The sequence below is a fragment of the Eschrichtius robustus genome, chromosome 5 (assembly GCF_028021215.1).
Source record: "Eschrichtius robustus isolate mEscRob2 chromosome 5, mEscRob2.pri, whole genome shotgun sequence".
In the NCBI taxonomy this organism is placed as follows: domain Eukaryota; kingdom Metazoa; phylum Chordata; class Mammalia; order Artiodactyla; family Eschrichtiidae; genus Eschrichtius; species Eschrichtius robustus.
This window is the reverse complement of record NC_090828.1, coordinates 29,352,046-29,374,129: the sequence shown is the minus strand read 5'-3', so window position 1 is coordinate 29,374,129 and position 22,084 is coordinate 29,352,046. Positions and strand designations below refer to the sequence as shown.

Sequence of the window (22,084 nt, the reverse complement as noted above, 5' to 3'; positions counted from 1 at the left end):
GGACTATTTCACACCCACAGTCACCAGTGTCTATGGATAGAGCTTTTGGATGTGATGTCATCTTACATATTTTTAGCTCAAAGAATCAAAAGTCACTAAGAAATTGTTGTGATTATTAGGAAGCTCAGATCTCTTCACATTCAGAGTTCTAAGGAACTGAGATATTCTAAATGCATTTACACACTCTTCAGGGAGGATAAAAAATAACCTACCCAGTATGCCCTAGTTTGAATCCCAGAACACATGGATCACACTAATTATCTAAGGATGGAGATACTTCCCATCACTAAAATGTGGGAAAATCTGGACCATTTAAGAGAGGCTTGCAATCCTAATACAAGGCATTCTTATTCCATCTGAGAGTTAGAGAAGCATGAGTATCCATCAGAATGTGCTGGGTAGCCCTCTGAAATCATTATGGAATACTTTTGTCTTGAGAAATCTACTTCTTGTAATATTTGCTGGTGATGAAGCTTAGATAGAAAAGAAGACTTGGTCAACCAGAAACTCATCAGGAGTGTTGGAGATTAAAATGTTAAGGATGATGATTTCAATGTTAGATTATTTCCAAGCAAAAGAGACAGTTTATCGCCAATGTTTTTGAAAAATAATTGTAAGAACTCCCTTAAGAAATGCCTATGATGTTTAATTGGAATATAAGGTATCAGTATTTACTCAGAGATTTTAATACATATACACACAGAGGTATATATAGAAATAAATGTGTATATGCATGTATGTGTATATATACATGTATTTCCTAGCTCTGTCAATGAGAAGAGTCTACAAGCAAAGACACTCCAGTAGCAGTGAGCACACCTGGCATGAAGATCTTGGTTTCTAAATATCACTATCCAATAAAGGGAACCAGGGTGCCTTGGAGAAATAGTTGATTGAAAGGCTGAGGCAAAGAAAATAAAGATGAGACTAGAATATACGGTCATATCAGAAGACAAGGAAGTGCTCATAAAGTGATGGAGGCATGTCAAAAAGACTCATGAGCCAACGTGAAGGAGTTCTCAAAGCCCAAATCTAGGCAATGTGAGCAACAAAAACGAATAATGATAAAAGATTCTAACCCATGGAATACAATTAATATCCATGAATCCACAGTGATATAAATAAATGGTTGAATAAATAAATAAATGGAGGAGATAGATCAGCTCCTACTTATAATAAAATTACAATTAATAAACATAGAAGTATTGAAATAGAAGTATTAAAATAGAAAATCGCCATTAGTCAAACAACAAAGTAGTAATGAGTACAGGCAAGAATCACCAATGGATGTTAAAATTAATAGATGAAGGTATAATGAGAAACAAGATATTTGCCTAGTCTCAAAGCACTCCCCCAACAAGACATTTATTAATTACAAAGACAAAAATAATAATTTTACAGTAGAGAAACCTGGCACGCACCACCTTCACCATATGATGAAATTTAGCAGCATATTGATATCATGCTCCCCGCACATGACAGTCTGAAAAGGGCACAACATTATTCTGTGCCATTCTTGCCAAAAGTACCTAACTTCAATCTAATCATGAGAAAACATGAGACCAATACAAATTGAGGGCCATTATACAAAATAACTGGCCGGTATTCTTTAAAAGTATGAAGGTCATGAGGAACAAAGGAGAAGCTGTCACAGATTGCAGGAAACTAAGGAGATAAGACAACTAAATGCAATGGATCCCTGCCTGGATCCTGGAAAAGAAAAAGGACACCGGTGGGAAAAATAATGTAATTCAAATAAAGTGTATAAATTAGTTAATGGTATTTTATCAAGGTTAATTTCTTGTTCTGATACTTGTATTATGATTATGTAACATTAAGGGAAGCTGCAAAGAGTGTATACAGGAACTCTATGTACAATTTTTGCAACGTACTGTAAGTCTAAATACTTTCAAAAGAGAGAGAGAGAGAGAAAAGAAATGCCCATCGGCACACTAGGAGTGTCTCCAGATTGCAAATTTCGATACAGAGTTCAAATGTTTGTTTGTCCACCAGAACCAGAGATTTACTCTGTCCCAATGACACTAGCCAGCAAACTCCAAATTGGAGTCAGCAGATGTCAATTTAATGACATAAATCATGGCTGTCTGGTACCCCACCTTGGAGAAATGAGGCCTTTCTCAGCCTGAACTAACAATACAACTTAGGGCTTGAGCCACTGGATCAGCCTCCACCTTCTCAAAACTCCACTACCGTCAGCAATAGGGAGGAAACGCACCCAAGTGCAAAGTGACTTTCTTATTTTTTATGAGTCACAGATGAGTTTTGTGAAGGCTCTCCGATATCCCAATTTCGAAATGCATGGCTTCTTCTAGTTTCCTAACAAATATCACCTGAACTTGGTTTTGAAATGATCACCCTGAAATATTTTAAAATACTCTCTCCATTCTCTTCATAGCCTTCTTGTTGAAACATGCTTATTAAAATGATAATCCAAGACCTAGTTTTAAAAAAAGAAAAAAATTCAAACCTGTTACTGCCATACCTGCTACTTCTAGGATAGGATCCACAGGCAGAATTTGACAGAAAACAGGATAATCCAAGTCTTGCAGGACAAATTAACTTCACCAAAATCTCCCTGTTGTTGGCAAGCGGTAGTTACTTTCACAGGATCAAGAAATATGTAAGAAACTTGGTCATATGCGGGCATGATGATGCCAAGGTTACCAAATGGCTCTTGTTCAACCTGTCCCTTATCTCATCATAATTTACATGAAACTTGCCCGTCAAGATTGCAAATATCTCCAGGCACTTTTGCCATTTCCCCTAAAACCCTCCCCTAAAGGGTTTCCCTCACCTATTTTTCCTCTCCTTAACTTCACCTCATGCCCATATGCTTGACACAATCTTTCATTTTCTCTCCCACTAATCGTTCTTTCATCCAAAGTTCAGCATATAGTCTATCTCTTTCAGGAAGCCTGGTTTAGGAAACACAGAGCTAAGAAAATATGCTGGCTGTCAAGTGTTGAAAGACAACCCTCCTTAATCCTGGACAATTAAACGGTGTCTCCAAAATGAATCTAAGGGTCCATAAATTGGTAGCATGTCTGGTTTATTAAGATTATGATCTCCTTAAAAGCAATGACCATATTGTTTAAATCACATAGGTCTCAAACAATAAAAATAATCTTTTAGAGCTAAATTCTACCTTTGCTGTCTCAGATGGCAGATATGTCTAAGTATTTGAAGTGGTGTACCATTGTAAGAACTTTCTAAAAAATAAGCTTACCTCACAACCCCCATCCATCACCACCGCTGAAACTATACCCATGTTTTTAAAACATAAAAAGTTCTAGTTCTTTTTCTGTCTTTTAATTAGAACATAAGACAAAGCCATTGGTCCAATATTCTTGCCACCACTCAATAACTGTGTCATTAGGAGTAGTTATTTGTAGTCTTTGGATCCACATATACTTGGAGTTAGTGAGTCAAAAAAGAAATAGAAGAAATAAAAGAAATGGCATTTTGCTAATGATTACTTTCTGGAATAATACAGTCATTGAAATAAAGTGCCACCTACACTACTACCTATGTTCATAATCAATTATCAGTCATTTGTGTTCCCTTTAGCCAGCTGCCCTTCATTCCAAGTATTCCACCTATTTCATTCACCTAAAAGATCCAAGAGTTAAAAGAACAAAGAGATCAAACAAATTGGGGAAAGAACATAGAGGCAAAAATATGGGGAGATACCAGCAATCTCCTTCATGGAAACTTGCAAAGTCATGCTTCTTCTGAGATCAGACCTTGACCTACTGACGCTGATGATAATGATGATGCCAATGCTTCCAGCAAGGAAGGGGTGAATTTTGGTTCCCAGAAAGAATGCTCACCCAGGTAACTGCACACACAGGTGAACTGCACTTGGCTGCCCATGGGAGCCCCTTCCTGACATTTGTTATGTGTGGTTTTGTCACGTGCTATTAACCATGGTGCCACAGTCCCCAAAGAGTCTGAAGTATAGAAACAGGGAGACGAACCTCTTACCTTTCTCCTGGGAGTGTCCCAGAGCTTAATTACTTTTCTGTGCTCTGAAATTCACACACAACCCAGAATGGAAATTCAAAGTGACACAAAACAAGCTACTGACAGTAGGGTAATTTGTGCTTCTTTTGTAAAGCAATCTTCTAAAATACTCATTCCTTCTAACATATTATTAACTAAGTTCACACTTCACACTTTTTGGCAAAATCTTTATTCTTCTAACTCCAAGCCAACTTGAAAACTCTATAGGATTGCAAAGATTGATATTTATGGGAACTTTGTGATTTTTTTTTTTCCCCTCTTCAAAGGATGGTATGATGTAATGGTTCTGACACATTTCTAGTCTTTCTAAATTAGGTCAGAGTTGAAAGATGGGAAAGGAAGTTGAAAGCATGGCCAGAGTTCTGGTACCGTTTTTCTGAGGGATTGGGGGAGGGAAAGGAAGCACCATAATTGATAAACTCAGTAAGCCTATGCGAGAACCTCACGTAACAGGCACCTCAACGTTTTGCCCATCTCCCTGGGTTTCTACATTTCAAAGCAGTTCTGAGGAGGAGAAATGTAACAGTGAACCTAACTCGTGGCAGAGAGGAGGTATGAACCAGTGACAAGAATCAAACTTGTAAGACCTAGAGATAGATTTTAAACAAACATTCACTTTTTCTTGACTTTCACTGCCAGAAAATATTTGGGTGGAAGGTTAGGAGAGAATAAATTCTGTCTAGAAATTGTGGGTGAGCAAGTATATGGTATAAGTGAAACTCTCTTACTGCGTTTTTTAGCTATTAGGTTAAAAAAAAAGAACCCACATCAATAGCACACCCCAGAGGTACAACAGTATTACCCATCATTGTCAGAACTGCTGAACTCCGCAAAACCACCGAGTACTGCAACCAGTGTAAATGCCATTCCTTCCCACTGTCTCTCACATCAGCTGGTTGCCGGAGCTGGAACCAAATTAAGTATTTCCCTCTAGTAATCCGTAAATTCTGAGAGACAGTGCTATGCAAATTAACTGAATTCTAAACAAACATGAACGGTGGGAAATCTCTACCAAAAACCCCTTCAGTGTTTCTCCTCCCCCAACGATTTTCAACATACAAAGAAAATATTTGTTGTATATTTTTCCTTTGGGGAGGCTGGGGAGAAAGGAGACAAAATTAAAGACCTGGGGAGAGGGGGACGTCTTTGAAATAGACAGCCTCAAATACCCCTTTCATCTCCCAGAGATTCCTTAGTTGCAGCACATTAAAAACAAACAAACCAACAAACACCAAACAACTCAAATCCGAATTAAGAGTTAAGGCGAATTTTACAGCCACGTAACCTGCGCAGAGTTGGGGCCCAGGTCTTGTGCTCCTTGTCCCCCAGGCCTCCCACAACCTGGAAGAGCTCTTTCCTCCTTCACAGTGTCTGTGACCCTTAAAATTCAGTGTCCACTAGGGATAAGGTGGCCCATGCACGAGAGGCCGTCCTATCTTGGTTCAGGGTTGTTTTTCCATACGTTACTTTTCAGAACACACCAATGAGAAGCCTATCACTCTGGCCTCTACCTACAATTACTGCACCTACCCTCCATCAGCCCTTAAGGAGGGTCACTCGCTCTCACTTGGCCACTGAACTATAACTAAATTCAACTTCTGAGTGGTGAAGAGACACCACTGCTCGTCACAGCTAGGTCACAGAACACGCTGGGGTCCACTATCAACTTACTTCCCAGCTAAGTCTCCATTTAGCTTGACACACACTGGAGGAAACCCCATTTGTTACTTTAGAGCTTGAAAATAAGTTTCATTAGATGTCTCTGCTTCAGTTATTATACTTCCATGGACGAAATAAAGTTCATGCCTTAATAGTCAATGAAAAACCATCCTACGCTAGAGCAAAGACCCAGATCTGGGCTGAGAGCGTGGTTTAGGAAAGAAACAAAATGCACAAGAGACACCCCCAAAGGAAAAGCCCATCGCTGTGCAGGAGAGGGCCAAGCAGTCCTTGCTCGAGAAGAAAGGCACCCTGCTCCAGCAACTCATGAGAGCCCAAGGACTGGGGAGAAGGCCTCCCCCCGAGGAGTGATGCTTTGCAAGAACAATGACCCTGACAGTTGCTCAGCTTCACCATTAATTCTCCATAAAGAGCAGTTTTTGCGATGAGCGCTTGTGTCAGGAGGGGCCTGATGGTTCAGAAACCTGTAATTATTCTTGGCTCGCCACCCCCCCCCACTGCCTCTGCACCTGTGTCAGTGCAAGGCACCAGCTGGCCATGTCTTGCCTCCTGCCTCTTAAAGGGGTGGATTGGGGCTGGGAGGGGGCGGGTGGGCAGGGGAGCCTTCATTGAAAACCCGCACTCACATTACTTGCCTCTTCTTCCAAAATGCAAAAACGAAACAAAAATTTTAAATTCACCAATCTCATCCCTTCCCCCAACGGGTCCTGCCAAAGGAAACAAATAAACATTAATTGGCTAGAGAGCCTTCATTCAAACCAAAATTACTGCAAAACACAGTAACAGGGAAAGGTCTGACAAGGGGTTATTAATCCTGTTTTACAACCCGCTCTTACTCACCCCCCTACCCGCTCCTGTGACCTTTGCACACACACGCACACACCCTCCCCAAACTCCCCGGGCCCCTCTGCACTGAGTGGCCAAGATCAGAACATGCCGAACCCATGACATCATCTCCCCTTCCTCTCCCAAATCACTTGCACAGGCTGACTCAGGCTACTGGGATTTTTTTTTTTTTTTTTTAAAGCAAGCTAAATTCATTGACTCCCTTCTGGACCATTGTTATATCCTTCTCAGTCGGGTAAATTAAATATATCCTTCCTCTACCTCCCATAAAAAATACATATACATACATGATTGTTTTTCACCCCGAAGCACAGCTGCCCAGGTGTACAATGTATACACACACACACACACAAACCCACTCGAAGTTTGAATTTCCCAAGAACAACAGGTTCAAATCCCATCGGGGCCCTCAGTGGCAGATGCAATTTAGTGGCTGGTGATCACAGAGGATCTTTTCAAAACCAAGAGAGTTTAAGAACTTCCACTGTGGAATGTTGAAGACAACATAGGGGCACTAAGAGGAATGTTTGTTTTGCTCATCAGACTTCGAAAAGTGACAACCAAAGACATAATGAAACCAAGCCCTAAGCCGCTTTTCCTGACATAGATGGCTGTACATTTACTTAATTCAGGGTCCTTGGAATCAACTTCCCCAAATATTTCCTATGGGACGCAGCAAAAGCAGTGCTAAGAGGGAAGTTTATAGCAATACAAGCCTACCTCAAGAAACAGGAAACATCTCGAATAAACAACCTAACCTTGCACCTGAAGCAATTAGAGAAAGAAGAACAAAAAAACCCCAAAGCCAGCAGAAGGAAAGAAATTATAAAGATCAGGTCAGAAATAAATGAAAAAGAAATGAAGGAAACAATAGCAAAAATCAATGAAACTAAAAGCTGGTTCTTTGAGAAGATAAACAAAATTGATAAACCAAAATATTTAAGGTGCCTGTGTGGGTGTGCCACTGTGCTGCTCACCCCAGTTAAGGAAACGGGCCCTGTGTACCCTGAAAGGCAGAAGCAAGGGGGTTAAGAGTTGGCCCTGGAGACAGACTGCCTGGGTCCAAAATCAGGTTGCACTACTTACTAGCTCACATCACTGCTGGGCAAGTTACTTGACCCCTCTGCCTCAGTTTCCTCATCTGTAAAGTGAGATAACAGAAGAACCTACAACGCAGAAGTGTGTGAGAGTTCAATCACTCTCAAGTGTCAAGTGCTTATAACAGGGCCTGAAACACACACTATGGATGCTATAGCCAATATATAATGTGTTCTTTTCATTACACATCTAAGAAGGAAATAAATATATCAAGGGCACGGAAAGGGAAGATAAAAACACCAAATAATTATCAATGTAAAGCAAAGCTGTTGAGTGGAAAAGGTTAAGTGAGCAGGGGACTCCGGCTGCATGATCGACCTCACTGGGCTGTTTTCTCACCTACCAGGTGAATGGATGGGGGTTCTCAGGAACCTACTAGTCTGGAGTTCCAGGAGGCCATGAAATAGTGGTGGAAGGGTAAAGAAACATGGGAATGGCTCATTCAGAACAGGTTCGAAGGAACAGACCAATGGCTTTGCTGCCCAACTGGCTGGTGAAAGGAAGGAGGCTGCAAAACCCAGAAGAAGGTGGTCTTTGGCCTCTTCACAGGGACCTCATGGCCTCGCTCATGAAGCTTAAGACACTCACTAACCCAGGTTTACAGATTCTATGAAATGAATTCTCTGGTTCACCATGGATATGAGCCCACCAGCATCTAAATATAATCTTCACTAGAACATGGGCTCCTTAAAGACACCCGGACTTGTTTTTGACTCATGGCCTGATTCAAACATTTGTCTTGTCGAATGAATGAATGAATGAATGAATGAATGAAGCAACTCTCAAACAAACAATTCAGTCAAAATGTCAACACATTTGATCACAATTCTGGTCAGGCATGGGTCGAAGAGTATGATACAAGCCCAAAATTCTTCTTCCTTCACCAAAAAGAACACCAGAAACAATATGTATGCATACATAACCAACAACAGTCCTTGTAGGCTTCAGCAGTATTTTAATATTTAATTACAGGTGATATTTACTTGTCTCTTCAATGTTTTTCATTAAAGAAAAAAAAAAAGTTTAAATGCTTACTGTCTGGGATACACCCAGCATTCCCAAATGAGAGGCACATTTAGATTCCTACAAGGCCATAGGGCAGCCCTGTGTAGGAAGTAAAAGCCATTTCCTCATCTCAGAGAGCGTTCCTCTTCCTCCTGCCACTTCATCTTTTCTCCTCTGGCCTCCAGAAACCACCAGGAAGAGAAGCCATAAACACAAGTGGACAAGATGCTGTTCAACTCTCATTTTGTATTGGTAAAAAGAACCTGGCCTGGGAATCAGATTCAACACCTCCCTTTCCAACACTGCCTCTTCCCTTCCCACTGAACTACTAACCCTGAGCAGGGAGTTCATTTCCTTCTCGCAAAGTGAGTGAACCACCCTCTCAAAGACCCCTTCCAGCTCAAATTCTTGCCAATAGTCCTTCAATGGCCTGCCATCACACTTACTTCCTCGCCATGCAAATCAGATCCTACGTGAACCAGTCTTGTTTTCTTCACCTTTTACCCCCCCTCCCATTCACACAAACACACCAAGCGCAGAGCCATAGTGCCTGCTATTCCTGCACCCCAGAATCCAGACTCCCCAGGTCATGGCATACCTGTTTTCTTTTAATCTGTTATGTTTTGGTTTAATTGCCACCTATTCAGAGAGTCCTTTGATCTGCCTAGATAAACTAACCCAAACACCCAATTCATTCTCCCTCAGACTACCTTGTTTTATTTGTTTTTTAGTTACTTACCAAGCCCTGGAAAGATCTAAATTATTTGTTTTCATGTTTATTGTCCATCTTTCCCTACTATTAGGGAAGTTCCAGCAGAGTAGGGACCTGGGCTTATGTGCCAATGAATCTCCACACCCAGCACAGGGCCTGGAAAAGGCATCTAAACATACTAGTTTAATGGGTAAATGAATCAATGAAGCCATTAGTCAATCCGGAATTCCAGGGAGGACGTTAGCTGGTCTCACCAGCCAGGAAAGCTATCCTAAAATGTCTACCTTATTAGGTCAGAGGGCTCCATCGATGTTTCTCCTCCATTCACATTTTACCACCGAGAAAGCACTCACTGACTCATACTCATCAGACTCAGTAAGATGGAATCTCTGCTCAAGACAAAGAGATCAGTCTTGGGTCCTCACACCTGCCCATTTCAAACAGATGCAAAGAGGGCATTTCTTCTAAGGAGTCTGTATTGCATCATGTGCTCCAAGTGTCGCTCAGATGAACAAACCCACCCTCTCCTGGCCTCCGCAACCAGGTTCTTGTTAACTGGTGCCCTGAGGGAACAGATTAAAGATAGAGGCTCAACCATCTTATATCATTTATTCCCATTTCCATTACCCAAAAGGACCTCCCTGAGAAAGGCAACTCTGGCCACTGGTCTCTGAAGCACTTGAGGGTCACATCCATTTGGTTCCCAACATGGGCATCCCACATTCACTGATATTTCGATGAAACAGTGCATTCAAATCTCGCAGGCAGGGAGGACTCATGTTTTCTGTCATCCTAAATAGCCGCACACTTCACTTACATAGGTGAGGTCCTTGGAAATTCCTGTTTTGGCCCATTCTGGTGACCTTCCCATAAATTCCTAAACACAAAGCATTTCGTTCCTCTCCATTCCCTTTAAGAATTCTACATAAAAAGATATCTCTACTGAGAGATGCTATTTATTTCAGTATCATTATTTCACGGATACAGAGCCCTCAAACACTGAACCTGGAAGGAAGCCAAAATCCAATTAAGAGGGTATGGCGTTTAAACTAGGCAAGAGCTAAGGGTGAAAATATTGAATATAAGCTGTACAGGGTCCCTGTGTGTGTATGAACACATGTATGCGTGTGTGTGCACATGCCACTGACAATGAAATGTAGATTCTTTTTCATGTCTTTCGGATGCCTTTCTCTAAACCCGTCATTGTTCCCAGAGTCACAAAGTCATTCCCTTTCCTGTTTGTTATGTTAGGCAATAGGAAGCTTTCACATGATGGCTGGAAAAAGATGAAGGAGAAAGAAAGAGAAGGTTTTCCATCACATAAAGAAAAGAAAAATTGTGCTTGGCCCATTTCTGAACCACATTCTGATGTTGCAGATTTCAAATTAACAACTCAACCCAACTGGACAGGGAGGAATCAAGGGCTGAGGCCCTGAAGTTTGGTTTCCAGTAGCTCTGGCATCTCATTTAACCTTAGATGGCTCGCCTGGTACCGCAAGACATGCACTTTCAGGCGCACCAGACTCTCACTGAAGAAGAGACACTAATTTGAATCATCACTGCCATCCCCTCTCCCCTTTGTTCCTGTCTGAACCAATTTCCATACAGTTTCAAAGAAATCATCAGCCCATGCAAAGGGAAATCCCAATGGAACAAGAACTACATTAGCAGCATAAGGGGGAAAATCTAATTTCCAATCCAGTTGCTTTGTTGTTTCAACCTCCAAGGAAGGTTGCTACATATGCACAACATAAAATTAAGTTTTAAAACGCCACCGTGATTTGAAATTAATAGAAACTCTCATGGGGAAAAGGTGGTTCTTAGTACAAATCTCCTTACACAATTGAAGGTCAACTCTACCAGAGCTTGTGGGTGGTCTGGGTCTTTGAGGTCTCAATCGTCTCAATCATCTCAGCCAACAAAATATTCTAGAATGGCATATATTCATTGAAACCAATGCACATGCTACTTAATAGTTTATGGTGAATGAATTCACAGTGTAAGGTAGTATCCACATTAAAAATTCCTAAACTACCTTGTTGACAGACCTCACTGAGATGTATTTTAATGGTCCAAATTAAGGATTCCATTTTGGCATGACAGGATATGCCAATGAGACTTCCTAGTGCCCTACGTACTGGAATAAAACTCATGGCAAGACACCAGTGTGACTACATCATTAATTAACCTGAACCACATACCGGAACATTGCTGCTAATAAAACTCCCCTATAAAGAAAACATGTTTTCTCTACTGAGAATCCTGGAATGTGGGCCCCAGCAGAGCCACAGCCTTAATTTAGGAGATATTTTGATGTTGTGTCTATATCTGCAATTGCCATAAAATTTGCTTATATTTGGCTTGATCTTCAATAAATTGAGTTCTTTTTTTCCAAATTTTATTTTATTTTTAATACAGCAGTTCTTATTAGTTATCTATTTTATACATATTAGTGTATATAAATTGAGTTCTTGAATGTGTTTCTTGGAAAAATAAAATTAAAATGCCATCCCCACTATCAGGATTTGCAAACAACTATATGAATGAAAGGATCACTTTTGCTAAGGCAGGGATGCTTTATCTGTGCTGTTCTTAAAAGCATACTCTGAGCTCTGAACCCACGATTCACTGAATCAGAGATCTACAGAAACCTTCCATTTTCTCTAGAAAACAGGCTGACAGAATCGGGAACAAATCATAACTATAGCAGCCAGGTGAAACTGGGACTTTTCCAATCCAATCCATATGAAATGACATATACCTTTTTTTACAGAGAATTCTTTTGTGAAAAGCTTCTGAAAATGGTTGTCAATATTTTCATGTAACCTCAAAGTCCCCCTGTGAGACCAACTAGACAACAAGGATTAAAATCCCCATCCTATTGATGGGGAACCCAAGCTAGTAAAGAAAACTGGGTTTTCCATACTTCTATAGCCACACTATAGACCAGAAACAGAACCAAAAGTTCTTGCCTTTTTCCCTTAGGCTTTTTTTCTGGTCCAAATCTGAACCCTCTACCACGATCTCAAAACATTCTAAAAAATTCAACAAACCATCTGCAGTAACCTTGAAGCAACAGGATTCCTGAAAAAGGTTCAGGATCTTTCCAAATTGTAAACACAACACTCGATCCCAAATTTCACTTCACAAACTTTTCATCTACGTATGTAATTTCTATGTAATTTCTCCTGGTGAGAACAAAAAGAGGTCTTAGTTTTGACAACAGCCTTTATTAAGAGATTTCTGAGTTTTCTCTGACTGTTCCAAATCTTGGTTGGATTGTTAAAAGTAAATAGTATTTTAGTCATTCCAATCTGTCAACATCAAGTGTCATCACTGAGATAGAAAGAAATGGAACCAGTATCATTTTTTAAGATCTGAACTGAGAAAATTTATAATTACAGTTTACTAAGAACCTAATTTTACTTGTTTATTGGATTAATACCAAATATATGAAAACTGTAAGTGATACACTTTTTTTAAAGGGGGTATTTGAATTTGTCATTCAACATTTGAAAAAAAGTTTCCTAGTTTTAATAAACATAAAAATGCATATTTCACTAAACCAGATTCAACACTCTCCCCCAACCCAGTGCCCTTCAGAATACTGGATCTTAGCCCATTTTCAACACCAGTATTATCAATCACTCATTTCTTTTGTTCGAGATTCAAATAGAAAATGCAGCTTGAAAAAGAACATGGAAGGATTAGAAGCAGCAAGAAGGGGAGGAAAAATAGCAGTAATGGAAAACAGATGAACAGCAAGCATTTCACTTCTGTGTAAAAATCCTGGATGCCAGTAGTTCTTATCAGGTGACATACCTCTAACCAAGGGGATCCATCCAACTTTGGGCAGCAAATCAACACAAGGGCAAAACTGACACTTAGCCCTGCTCCCTACATGGAACCTAAACCTTAATTTTAAAGTGGTTTTATCTATAATCATTTGGTAGTAAACTAAGAAGAAAGAATTATTATTGCCATTCAGAAATGTGTAGTTGTGGAAGACCATCTTTATTAAAAATCAAGTAATTTAGCATCTTATTGGGAGGGGGCACCTAATCAATCTGGGATATCAAAATCTTTTAACTTTGGGACTTTTTATAGGTATATAAAATCAAAGGCAATGTGGTGTCACGGAGAGAACACAGACCAAAGTCAGGAGGACTTTTTTCAGCTCCTCCTATGTAATTAGCTTTGTGGCCTTCCTGAAGTCACTTCCTCTTTGATCCTTGGTTTCTCGTGACCAAATCTTGCTTGCCTCAAGGAAGCAAGGCATGATGAAGATGGAATTTACTATTCTGATCCCTCTGTTTATAGGAGTCTTCAGGTATCTCGATTTCAGATTCTGGACTGCAATTTCTGCCCAACCTCGCAGGTGAGGTCCCATGAAACAAGGCCAGATAGTTGTCCTTGAGATGCTGGGGTAGGCAGGTGTTGTTTCTAAGGATCCCCTCCTCTAGTAGTTATCAATGCCCTTCCTGATAAATCTAGGTCAGGATTCACAAACTCAAACACCTACAGGAGGCTAATACACATTAGTGAAAAGAATATGACAGCAGAGACTGGTGGGAACTGTGGTAAACACTTCCACCAAGTTTTCCTAAGAAATTGCTTATTTGAGGAGAGACCCAGCTGGAGGAAATCACAAATGAGCAGCACCTTCCTTCGTCTCCTGCTCAGCTACTCTTGCCCAGCACCACGCAGCTGGAATCCCTGCTCTCAAGAAGAATCTTGACACAAGAAAGGGAAATCTGCAGAGATGTCACCACGAAAAGTCAAGCAGGAGAGGGTAAGCGCTAACAAACTACAAGAGCCTGGAGGTCTGGCACCAAGTTTTAAACCTCCCTCGGGCTAAGCACAGTGCTCCGTATAATCAACAGCTGCTCAATAAATTCTTCCTAAATGAATTTTTTAAAAAATCTTGATTAGGAGCCACTATTACTTATCATTCTGTGCTCTTCGCAAGGGTGACTGGATCAGACTGGTAGCTTTGTCTTAGCAGGATAACTGCCAGAGAGGAAGAACTCTGCTACGATATGTAGGTTATACCCATTTGAACTCTGTTGGCCTTTCAGGGGCAGGTACTATATTTGTACTTCTTTTAAATTAATTTAACAGTTATTTACTGAGCCTCCACTTTACATCAGACACTTTGCTAGAGATTTCGGGGAATCCTAGGGCTCAATATCTACCTATAAGATGCCCATGGTATAGTAAGGACAGAGGCATAGAAACACATACAATTAAAGAGAACAGGGTATATGTGTGACCAATAGCTAGGACAAACAACGTGTTATGGCAACACAGCAAAGGAACCAACTCACTCTCCTAGAGACGTCAGTGAAAGCCACATGAAGAAGTCACATTTGAGCTAGACCTTGAAAATAAGTGAGCTTTTGTCAAATGTAGAAAGGGAACAATAACATTCTAGAAAGAGCACACAACATGAGCAATGATGTAGACACATGAAAGCCCCACTGTGTGCTTGGAAAAGGGTGAGCAGTCTAGGGGGTCTGATACACGGGGTATCTGTAAAGGGGCAGCAAAAAATGCATCCCCAGGGCCTAGAAAATGCAAACAGTTTTTGGCTGACAATGACGTTGCTGGTTTGTTCTAGGTTCAGCTTTACCAGTATACTTACTAAACAGCAATGGCTGTTTCTCTAGATCCTCAGTGATAATTCAGGGAAAGATCAAGAACTCAAAAGATACTAGTGAGGCCCAATGGTCATATTAATGCTACCAAGTAATACTCCTGAACCCAAATGTTTTACGAAGTCATCTAAGGCATTTTCCGTTTCAGATTCATACTAATTTAAGACGTACATATAACAAACCTTAAAATGAGAACAAAAGAAGATAAATATTACCAAAAAGAAATCTTAGCTTAAAAAAGTGCTACTGGATCATGCACAGAATTAAATTCAGCCCTGAGTTTCCTGGTAGCCAAGGCAAAAAGATCAATACTGAGTTAAGAAATTCTCATCATCAAGTAAAAGAAACATCATTTCCTCAGATATCAGTTGACCTGTGTATGCCACCTTTAAAGCAAGAAGAGGAGGAAGACAAGAAAATGTGGAATAAAAGAGAAAAAACAAGAGGAAAAAAGAAGATGATTATCTCCCCTTTTTAAAAAAAGTGAAATTTCCTCATTAAAACCATCAGCTGTTTTGTTGGTGAGGGGACCAAAGGTTCAGTGCCTGGATGTGTTTTTTTCCTTCGTAGCCCCTTTCTGTTGATGTTTTTCTGGCTTTCTAAGCAAAGAGGAAACCTCGCCCATTCCTGTAGACATGCATTTATGACCACATTCTCCTGGCCAATAACCCTAGGTGGCTCCTTTTGGCACCTCGCAAGGGTGGAACGTCAATTGGATCTGGTCATGAAGCTGCTGCTACCACTCAGGTTGAACGCTGGCAAGTTCAGAGAGGGCTCCAGGGCAAAGCTAGCTCATTAAGGACAAAATGTGCAGGCACATTTGACCTTTGGAAATCCAGCCCTGGTTGGAAGCTTCCAGATTCAAAACAAAAGCTCCAGGGCTGGAAAGAGAGTTGGAGGAAGCGCACTGTGAGTGCTGGCCCCATCCCCCATACATTCCCCTGTGACTGAGAGCCTCATAAAATCAATAGAGCAGCATTATTAACTCCACAATATCATAACAGAAGGCTTTGCTCTCTGCCTTGGTGGAGAGCAAAGACGGCAGAAAGGCAGGCTGGCTCCAAGGGAAAGGATGCCTCATTAAAGTCTTAACCCTCAGGAGGCAAATGCGTTTAAGCTCTACAGATGAAGCCAGTATTGATATAGCACCTCCCCCACCCCCATAAAAATCTTGCCCTTGGTCAAGGAGCTGTCATAGTGGAAGGAAGTACAGGTAGCCAAGCTAGGTCTGAATGACAAAGAGTTATTGTTTAGTGCAGACTTCCAAAAAGTCATGCCAGGGGGCTAACCCAAGGCAAAAGTTTCAAAAACATCATACAAATGTTGAGTCACAAGTTTTACAGCATCCCACTGTAGCTAACTTTTAACTTGTTTTCCTGGGTCACCTACAAGTACCAAAATGAACATTTTCCAATGTTTTCACCAGAAGAAAATACAGAGCTTTTGTTATACCTGCATGGAAATGAAACCACCAGCCCTATGCTTGTGTCCCTTCTGATTTGCTTAGGACTCCCAACCAGCTGGGAGTCACTGCTTCCCTCTCATAGGTCACATGACCCAATTCAACTGCCTCCATCACCAAGTCAGTGTCAACAAATCTCATGCACACCCGATGAACAAGGTTCATTTCATGCTTTCCTTCACACGAAGGTGTACCTTGGTCTCTCCAGTACCCTGCCACCATCCCTCGGTAATGCCAGTAACTGTCACTGCAAGGCTGAAAACTGGCAGATGTTAAAGGTAAGCAAAGTTAAGTTTTCAGATACATCTTTATCCCCAAATCCTTCTTCCAATCACGCAGATCAAGCAAAAGTCTTACTGCTGTTAAAGTCACTGTTGTCTTCAGCGTCTCTAATTCCGGCATTTGATTCTAGATAGAAGGTTAAGCATCCCCTGTTGCAAATCATACTTACATCAATTCAATCCATTTGCTGTTAAAGAAGCATCACTCTTCCCAGAAAGGTTTTTTTCCCTTTAGCTATGTACCAAGCCAGAATCAGACAAATATGACCCGATATGTTTATCGATATTATTCACATCACTCAACAGGACGCAATGGCAGCTCACCAATCCTGAGGCAGAACTTAAGGAACAGAATGTTCATCGTATCTGTATATTTTTAAAACTGCCACCACTGATGACCATAAATTACCTACTGCTTTTTCATATACAGATTTTATAAGGAAGTGCTGTACAGTAACATATCATTAAAGCCTTAACTGACATGCTTAGTCAAAATCTCTTGCCTGCCATGATTTGCTGTGTGACATGAAAAGACCCATTAGCTTTTCCTTTTCTTTACTTCCCTCGTTTTTTTTTTCCTATGAAAGGAATAAAATAAATCTATTAGAAAAAAGAGTAGAGGTTACAAAAAACCTTTAAACAAAAATATACTTACTCAAACAGTAACAATACATATAGGATACAGAGCATGACAACCTCTTTGTTTAGCGATGTTAAAACTCCAGCTACATACATAGAAGAGAATTTATATACCCAGGAGGAGACTAGTAATACATGAAATACAGGTGTCTAAAGGTTGTAAGTATCCTCAACCCAAAATGTCTGTTCCGTTTTAGATTTCCTTTTTGAGTGGTAACTATACACTTCCAGGAAAAAGGTTTGAGAAGAACATTTTGGGAAGTATATAAAAAAGCTATGAGATGAATAGGAAAATTCCTTAACTATTTCAGATGTGACTGGGAAAGTCACTGAAGAAATGTTCTCTCCTGACACCCTGTTCTTTTCCTTATATGCCAATCACAATGCATACATCCATATGTATCTATTTATCTTCTGGGTCCACCTCTAGACTCTAAGCTCCATGACAGCAGGGACAATATCTGTTTGGGTCACTACTACATTCTCAGCGCCTAGCACAATGCTTGGCACATCAAAAGCCCTCAAGGAAGGAAGAGAAGGAGAAAGAGAGGAATTAAATGAATAAATTAAAGAAAAAGAACCAGAAGAGTGACATCACTAAGATGGCAATATATAGGTGGTTTCAGACTTCACAAGAAGAACAACTAACAACTATTCATGGACAAGACATCACTGAGAAAATCCTAAAGAAAGAGAACCAAACAAAACTCACAGAGGAGAAATGAAGCACAACTACAAAACTGAGCATTCTCTACTTCCTTCTCAAGAATCCCAATGGTTTATTACAGACGAGTGTGACTATTGCGACTCCTTCACCCCTTGTTGGTGGATGACAAACTCGATCAGCAAGGGCCAGCTGACTTCAGGGACTAGGAGTGAGTTCTGTTCTGATGTGAAGTGGCCACGGAGAGGTAAGTGGGCAGGTGGAGAGGTAAGAGACAAAGCAGTCTCCACAACCAGAGTGTTTTGGAGACACAGGATTCTTTTGTTCTCATCTCTCCACCTCTGCCACTCTTCTGTTAAGGCTACCTGCCTATAGTCTTCAAATTCTTTCCATTTTTACTTGCAGGGTGAGGTCAGGGGAATTCAGGACACACTAGAACCGAACACACTCTGGGTCACTCCCCTTCCCTGACTGCTCCTGGTTCCTTTCTGGCCAGTGTTCCTCGAGGACAAGGGCCTAAGACAATGGACCCTTGAGCCCCGCCCCTGAGTCAGGCCAATGTAAAACTGTCACTGCTGCTTCCAGTCTTCCTTCTGCATCCTGAGCCCCTCCCCTTGCTGTGCTGGGCTTCTCCCTGCCCTCCTCTGGAATTCTTCCAGAGGCACAGGGCTCCCTCTTCCAGCCCTTCCACAGGGCTCCCTCTTCCAGAAATAAATATCTCCCAGGACATCCTGGAAGTAAAGCTTCCAAACTTCTTTTTACTTCCTTCCCTCACTCCTGCCCAAGAAAGAAAGTGATCAGTGATACTGGGAGAAAAAACATTAAGAAAAGAAAACATACTGGAGCCCATGCTCCTCTCTTGTTGCCCTGACCTCTTCCTGGAAGGTTCTGCCACCTGCCGCGGGGGAAGCACGGAGGGGCCAGGTAGGCAGGCAAGGCTGGCAACCTGCTGTTCTGTGGAGCACACGCTTCCCGTGGATGGGTCAGCCCGCAGGCCACCAGCGGGAGGGCTATGGTAAATACTGGGAAGCCAGAGTGACGTGGCACCGCCCAGCGGGGTCCAAACCCAGTTTTATCAATTTTAGACCTGATATTTAACCTCTCTCTCTCTGGTTCCCGTATCTGTTTTCTCAAATAGGTTAGGGAGGGGAGAGATGGGGTTAATTTATGAGCCCCACTAAAATAACGGCAATCATGGTATAATTATAGACAACTGTCAACAGTCCAAATTGTTGATAATTATTGATCTTCTCAAGAGGCTTAGTATTTTTTAAATGAACATAAGACTAAAATATATATATATATATATATATGTATAACACGAGGAAAATGTAAGTGGCCCATCACTCCATCACCAGGATTGTCTTAAAAAAATTAAAAGTAATGACCATACGTGAAGGTCAAAAACATTTAAACAGAACATAAAAGGTATAAAAAGTAAAATCTCCCTTTTCTATCTCCCAGCACCCTCTCCTCCTTCTCCTCAAAACTGTCAATAAGTACTTATGTATATCCTTTTATTTGAAATGTTATGCATATCAGCAAATAGACAGTTTTATTTCTTTTTTTCCTCATTTACACAGAAGGTAATTGGCTTTTCATTTTGACAGCTGAGAGGTCCCAGGTACAAAGCGGCTGGGGAGGGGATGGCCTGGATTCCTTCTCGATTCCCCCTCTGCCCCCTGCCCACAGCTCCTTTTGCCCCAAAGGGATGTCACCCTGCTTTCCAAGGTGTTCCCTCCTACCACACCCGCCCGACTCCCTCAGAGCAAGTGCCTCAAAATGAAGTAAGTCATCTGATAGCTATAGAATAAGATGTCGCCACTGGGGGAAACATGGGACTCTGTATTGTTTTTGCAACTTACTATGAGTCTATAATTATTTCAAAATAAAAAGTGTTTTTAAAATGAAATAAGTTAGCACTTGACGGGGAAAGCCACAGTGGAGGAACCTGAAAGCGAGAGGACACGGAGTAACAGATGGCGACAAAGCTCTCTGATAATATAATGTGCCAACGCCAGCCCCAGCCTCTGCTGCTCCCATGGTGTTCACGGGCCAGGACTATAGCATCAGCCAGGTCTTGAAACATCTTAGGATGGGTTTGATTTTCTTTAAAGAACAAAACAATGTTTTCCAATAAAGCTGTTTGTTGCAAACTTGAAAATGTTACCACTAGATCTGAAGCAATTCATGTTTTTTTTCTTAATAGTTGAGTGCGCTTCTATCCTCTTTTAAAAAAATCAAAACTAAACTTTAAAAGTACATAAATATTTAATTTTGCAGGGAAAGGTATGGCTCTCCAGATGGGGAGTCCATCCAATTCATGATCTCAAGCATTTTATGGTCACACTTCCCTGCAAATCACATTGATGGCAAAAATCCAGCTGCATACCTAAGTGTTTTGTCACATTCCTGACCCCAGAATCAAATTTCTCATGTGGGAGGTTGAGCCAAAGGTATGTCCTGACAAACCCCTACAGAAGTAGATTCCTGTCCCTCTCCATCGCCACTTCCCCTTGAAAATCTGCAGCCAGGGCAAACAGGCAGCTGTGAGCTTCAGGGACCCCCTCCAACTCTAGCTAGGGTGAGGGGAGGGCCGTGGCTGCCATCTGACCCAGGCAGGCAGAGCAAGAGAGGCCCATGCCAAGCCTCCACATGGGCTGCTCCCCAGGACCATCAAAGCTGCAAGCCTTCGCTTTGAAGGAACGTAGAAAGACAGAGCTACTCAACCCCCCAAAACAGGGATGGGCTAAAACCCTAAATGGCCTCATAGACAGTGATCCAGATGTACCCTCATTCCCACCAGTGCTCCAGATGAGGCAGTATGAGAGTGGGCCTTTGGACCTGACACTCCAGGCCCCCAAATTCTCGTCAATAGGGCACCTGTCTTAAGCAGCATGGAGATCTGAGCATCCTGAGTTGAAGCGTTCATGGAGCTTGACCAACATAGTGTGGTCCTCATGTCAGAGAGATCAACCTCCCTTCTTATCTACAGTTACCTCCTACCAGGGTTGTCTTGGGCAGGATGAAAGTCCATGTCCCAGACAGCACGCATGCTGCTCTGTCACTCCAGTCCTTGTGTAGCAGAAGCTGGGTTTCCCTGTAAGTCAGCTGAAAGGTCCCGGTAAGTCTAGGACTTCCTATCCAGGCAAGTCCCTGTCTTCTTATCATCTAACAACATGTGACAGACATTGTGAATGAGTCATTTTAGCCACCCAGACTTCCACTTTCAGAAGCAAACTGTCCCCAGGGTTCTCCTTTCTACACAAAATCCAAACTTCCTTCATCCTTGGGCACCAACACACATACACACACAAATGCACACAATTGTTTCATGAGTGTGGTAAGATATTTTAACTTTTAAAAATTTATCTTAAAAAATCAATTAAGCTAAATGTATTATCTTAATCTAGAAGTTCTGACATACTATAAATTGGATACTAAGTTTACTTTTTCAAAATTTATTTAAAAGCTAACACACACACACAAAGAAATTAGAAATTATGTCCCCACTTCTAGAAAACCAGTAGGAAGATTTTTCAAAGTGCCATAATTAAGGCACAAGTAATAGCCCCATTTGAACAAGTAAGAAGCTACTATATCCCTGCTGAGAACACTAAATAGAAATCATAAGGAAGAAGAAAGTCAACAAGGAGTGCTAGTTTAAGGTTTGAAACTAAAGCCTCCCCTACCACAGAATAGAAAACAATAACATTATATAGCATATGACAGTTTACAAAGCACTTTCACAGCCATATATCATTTGATTATAAGAATCCTATTATTATAAACCCCACACTGCAGATGGGAAAATGCAGCTTAGCAATTTGCCCTGGTTTATACTTACAAAGTCAGGCCTAATTCCAGTTTTCTGACTCCAAGTCTCTTGATTTTCTACCACACAAGCATTCCTCAAACTTCATTTCATTCCACCTTCATACATTTTTACCAAATCAGCATTCCATCTGTGTAATCATTTCCCTATTATTTACATTT

The 22,084-nt window shown here is 41.2% G+C and overlaps 1 protein-coding gene across 5 annotated transcripts in view; it reads right to left on the bottom strand.

The window, feature by feature from the left end:
* Positions 1 to 22,084, bottom strand: part of KLF7 (KLF transcription factor 7) — a 111,591-nt gene that overhangs the window by 73,246 nt on the left and 16,261 nt on the right. The window contains exon 1 of one of the 5 annotated variants that reach the window (XM_068544601.1): positions 6,351 to 6,416. The exons of the other annotated variants lie outside the window; for them this stretch is intronic. Within the exon in view, the coding sequence (XP_068400702.1) occupies positions 6,351 to 6,413 (63 nt within the window). The 5' untranslated portion in view covers positions 6,414 to 6,416. Of the gene's footprint in view, positions 1 to 6,350; positions 6,417 to 22,084 lie in introns of those variants that run through there. 5 annotated transcript variants of the gene reach the window in all.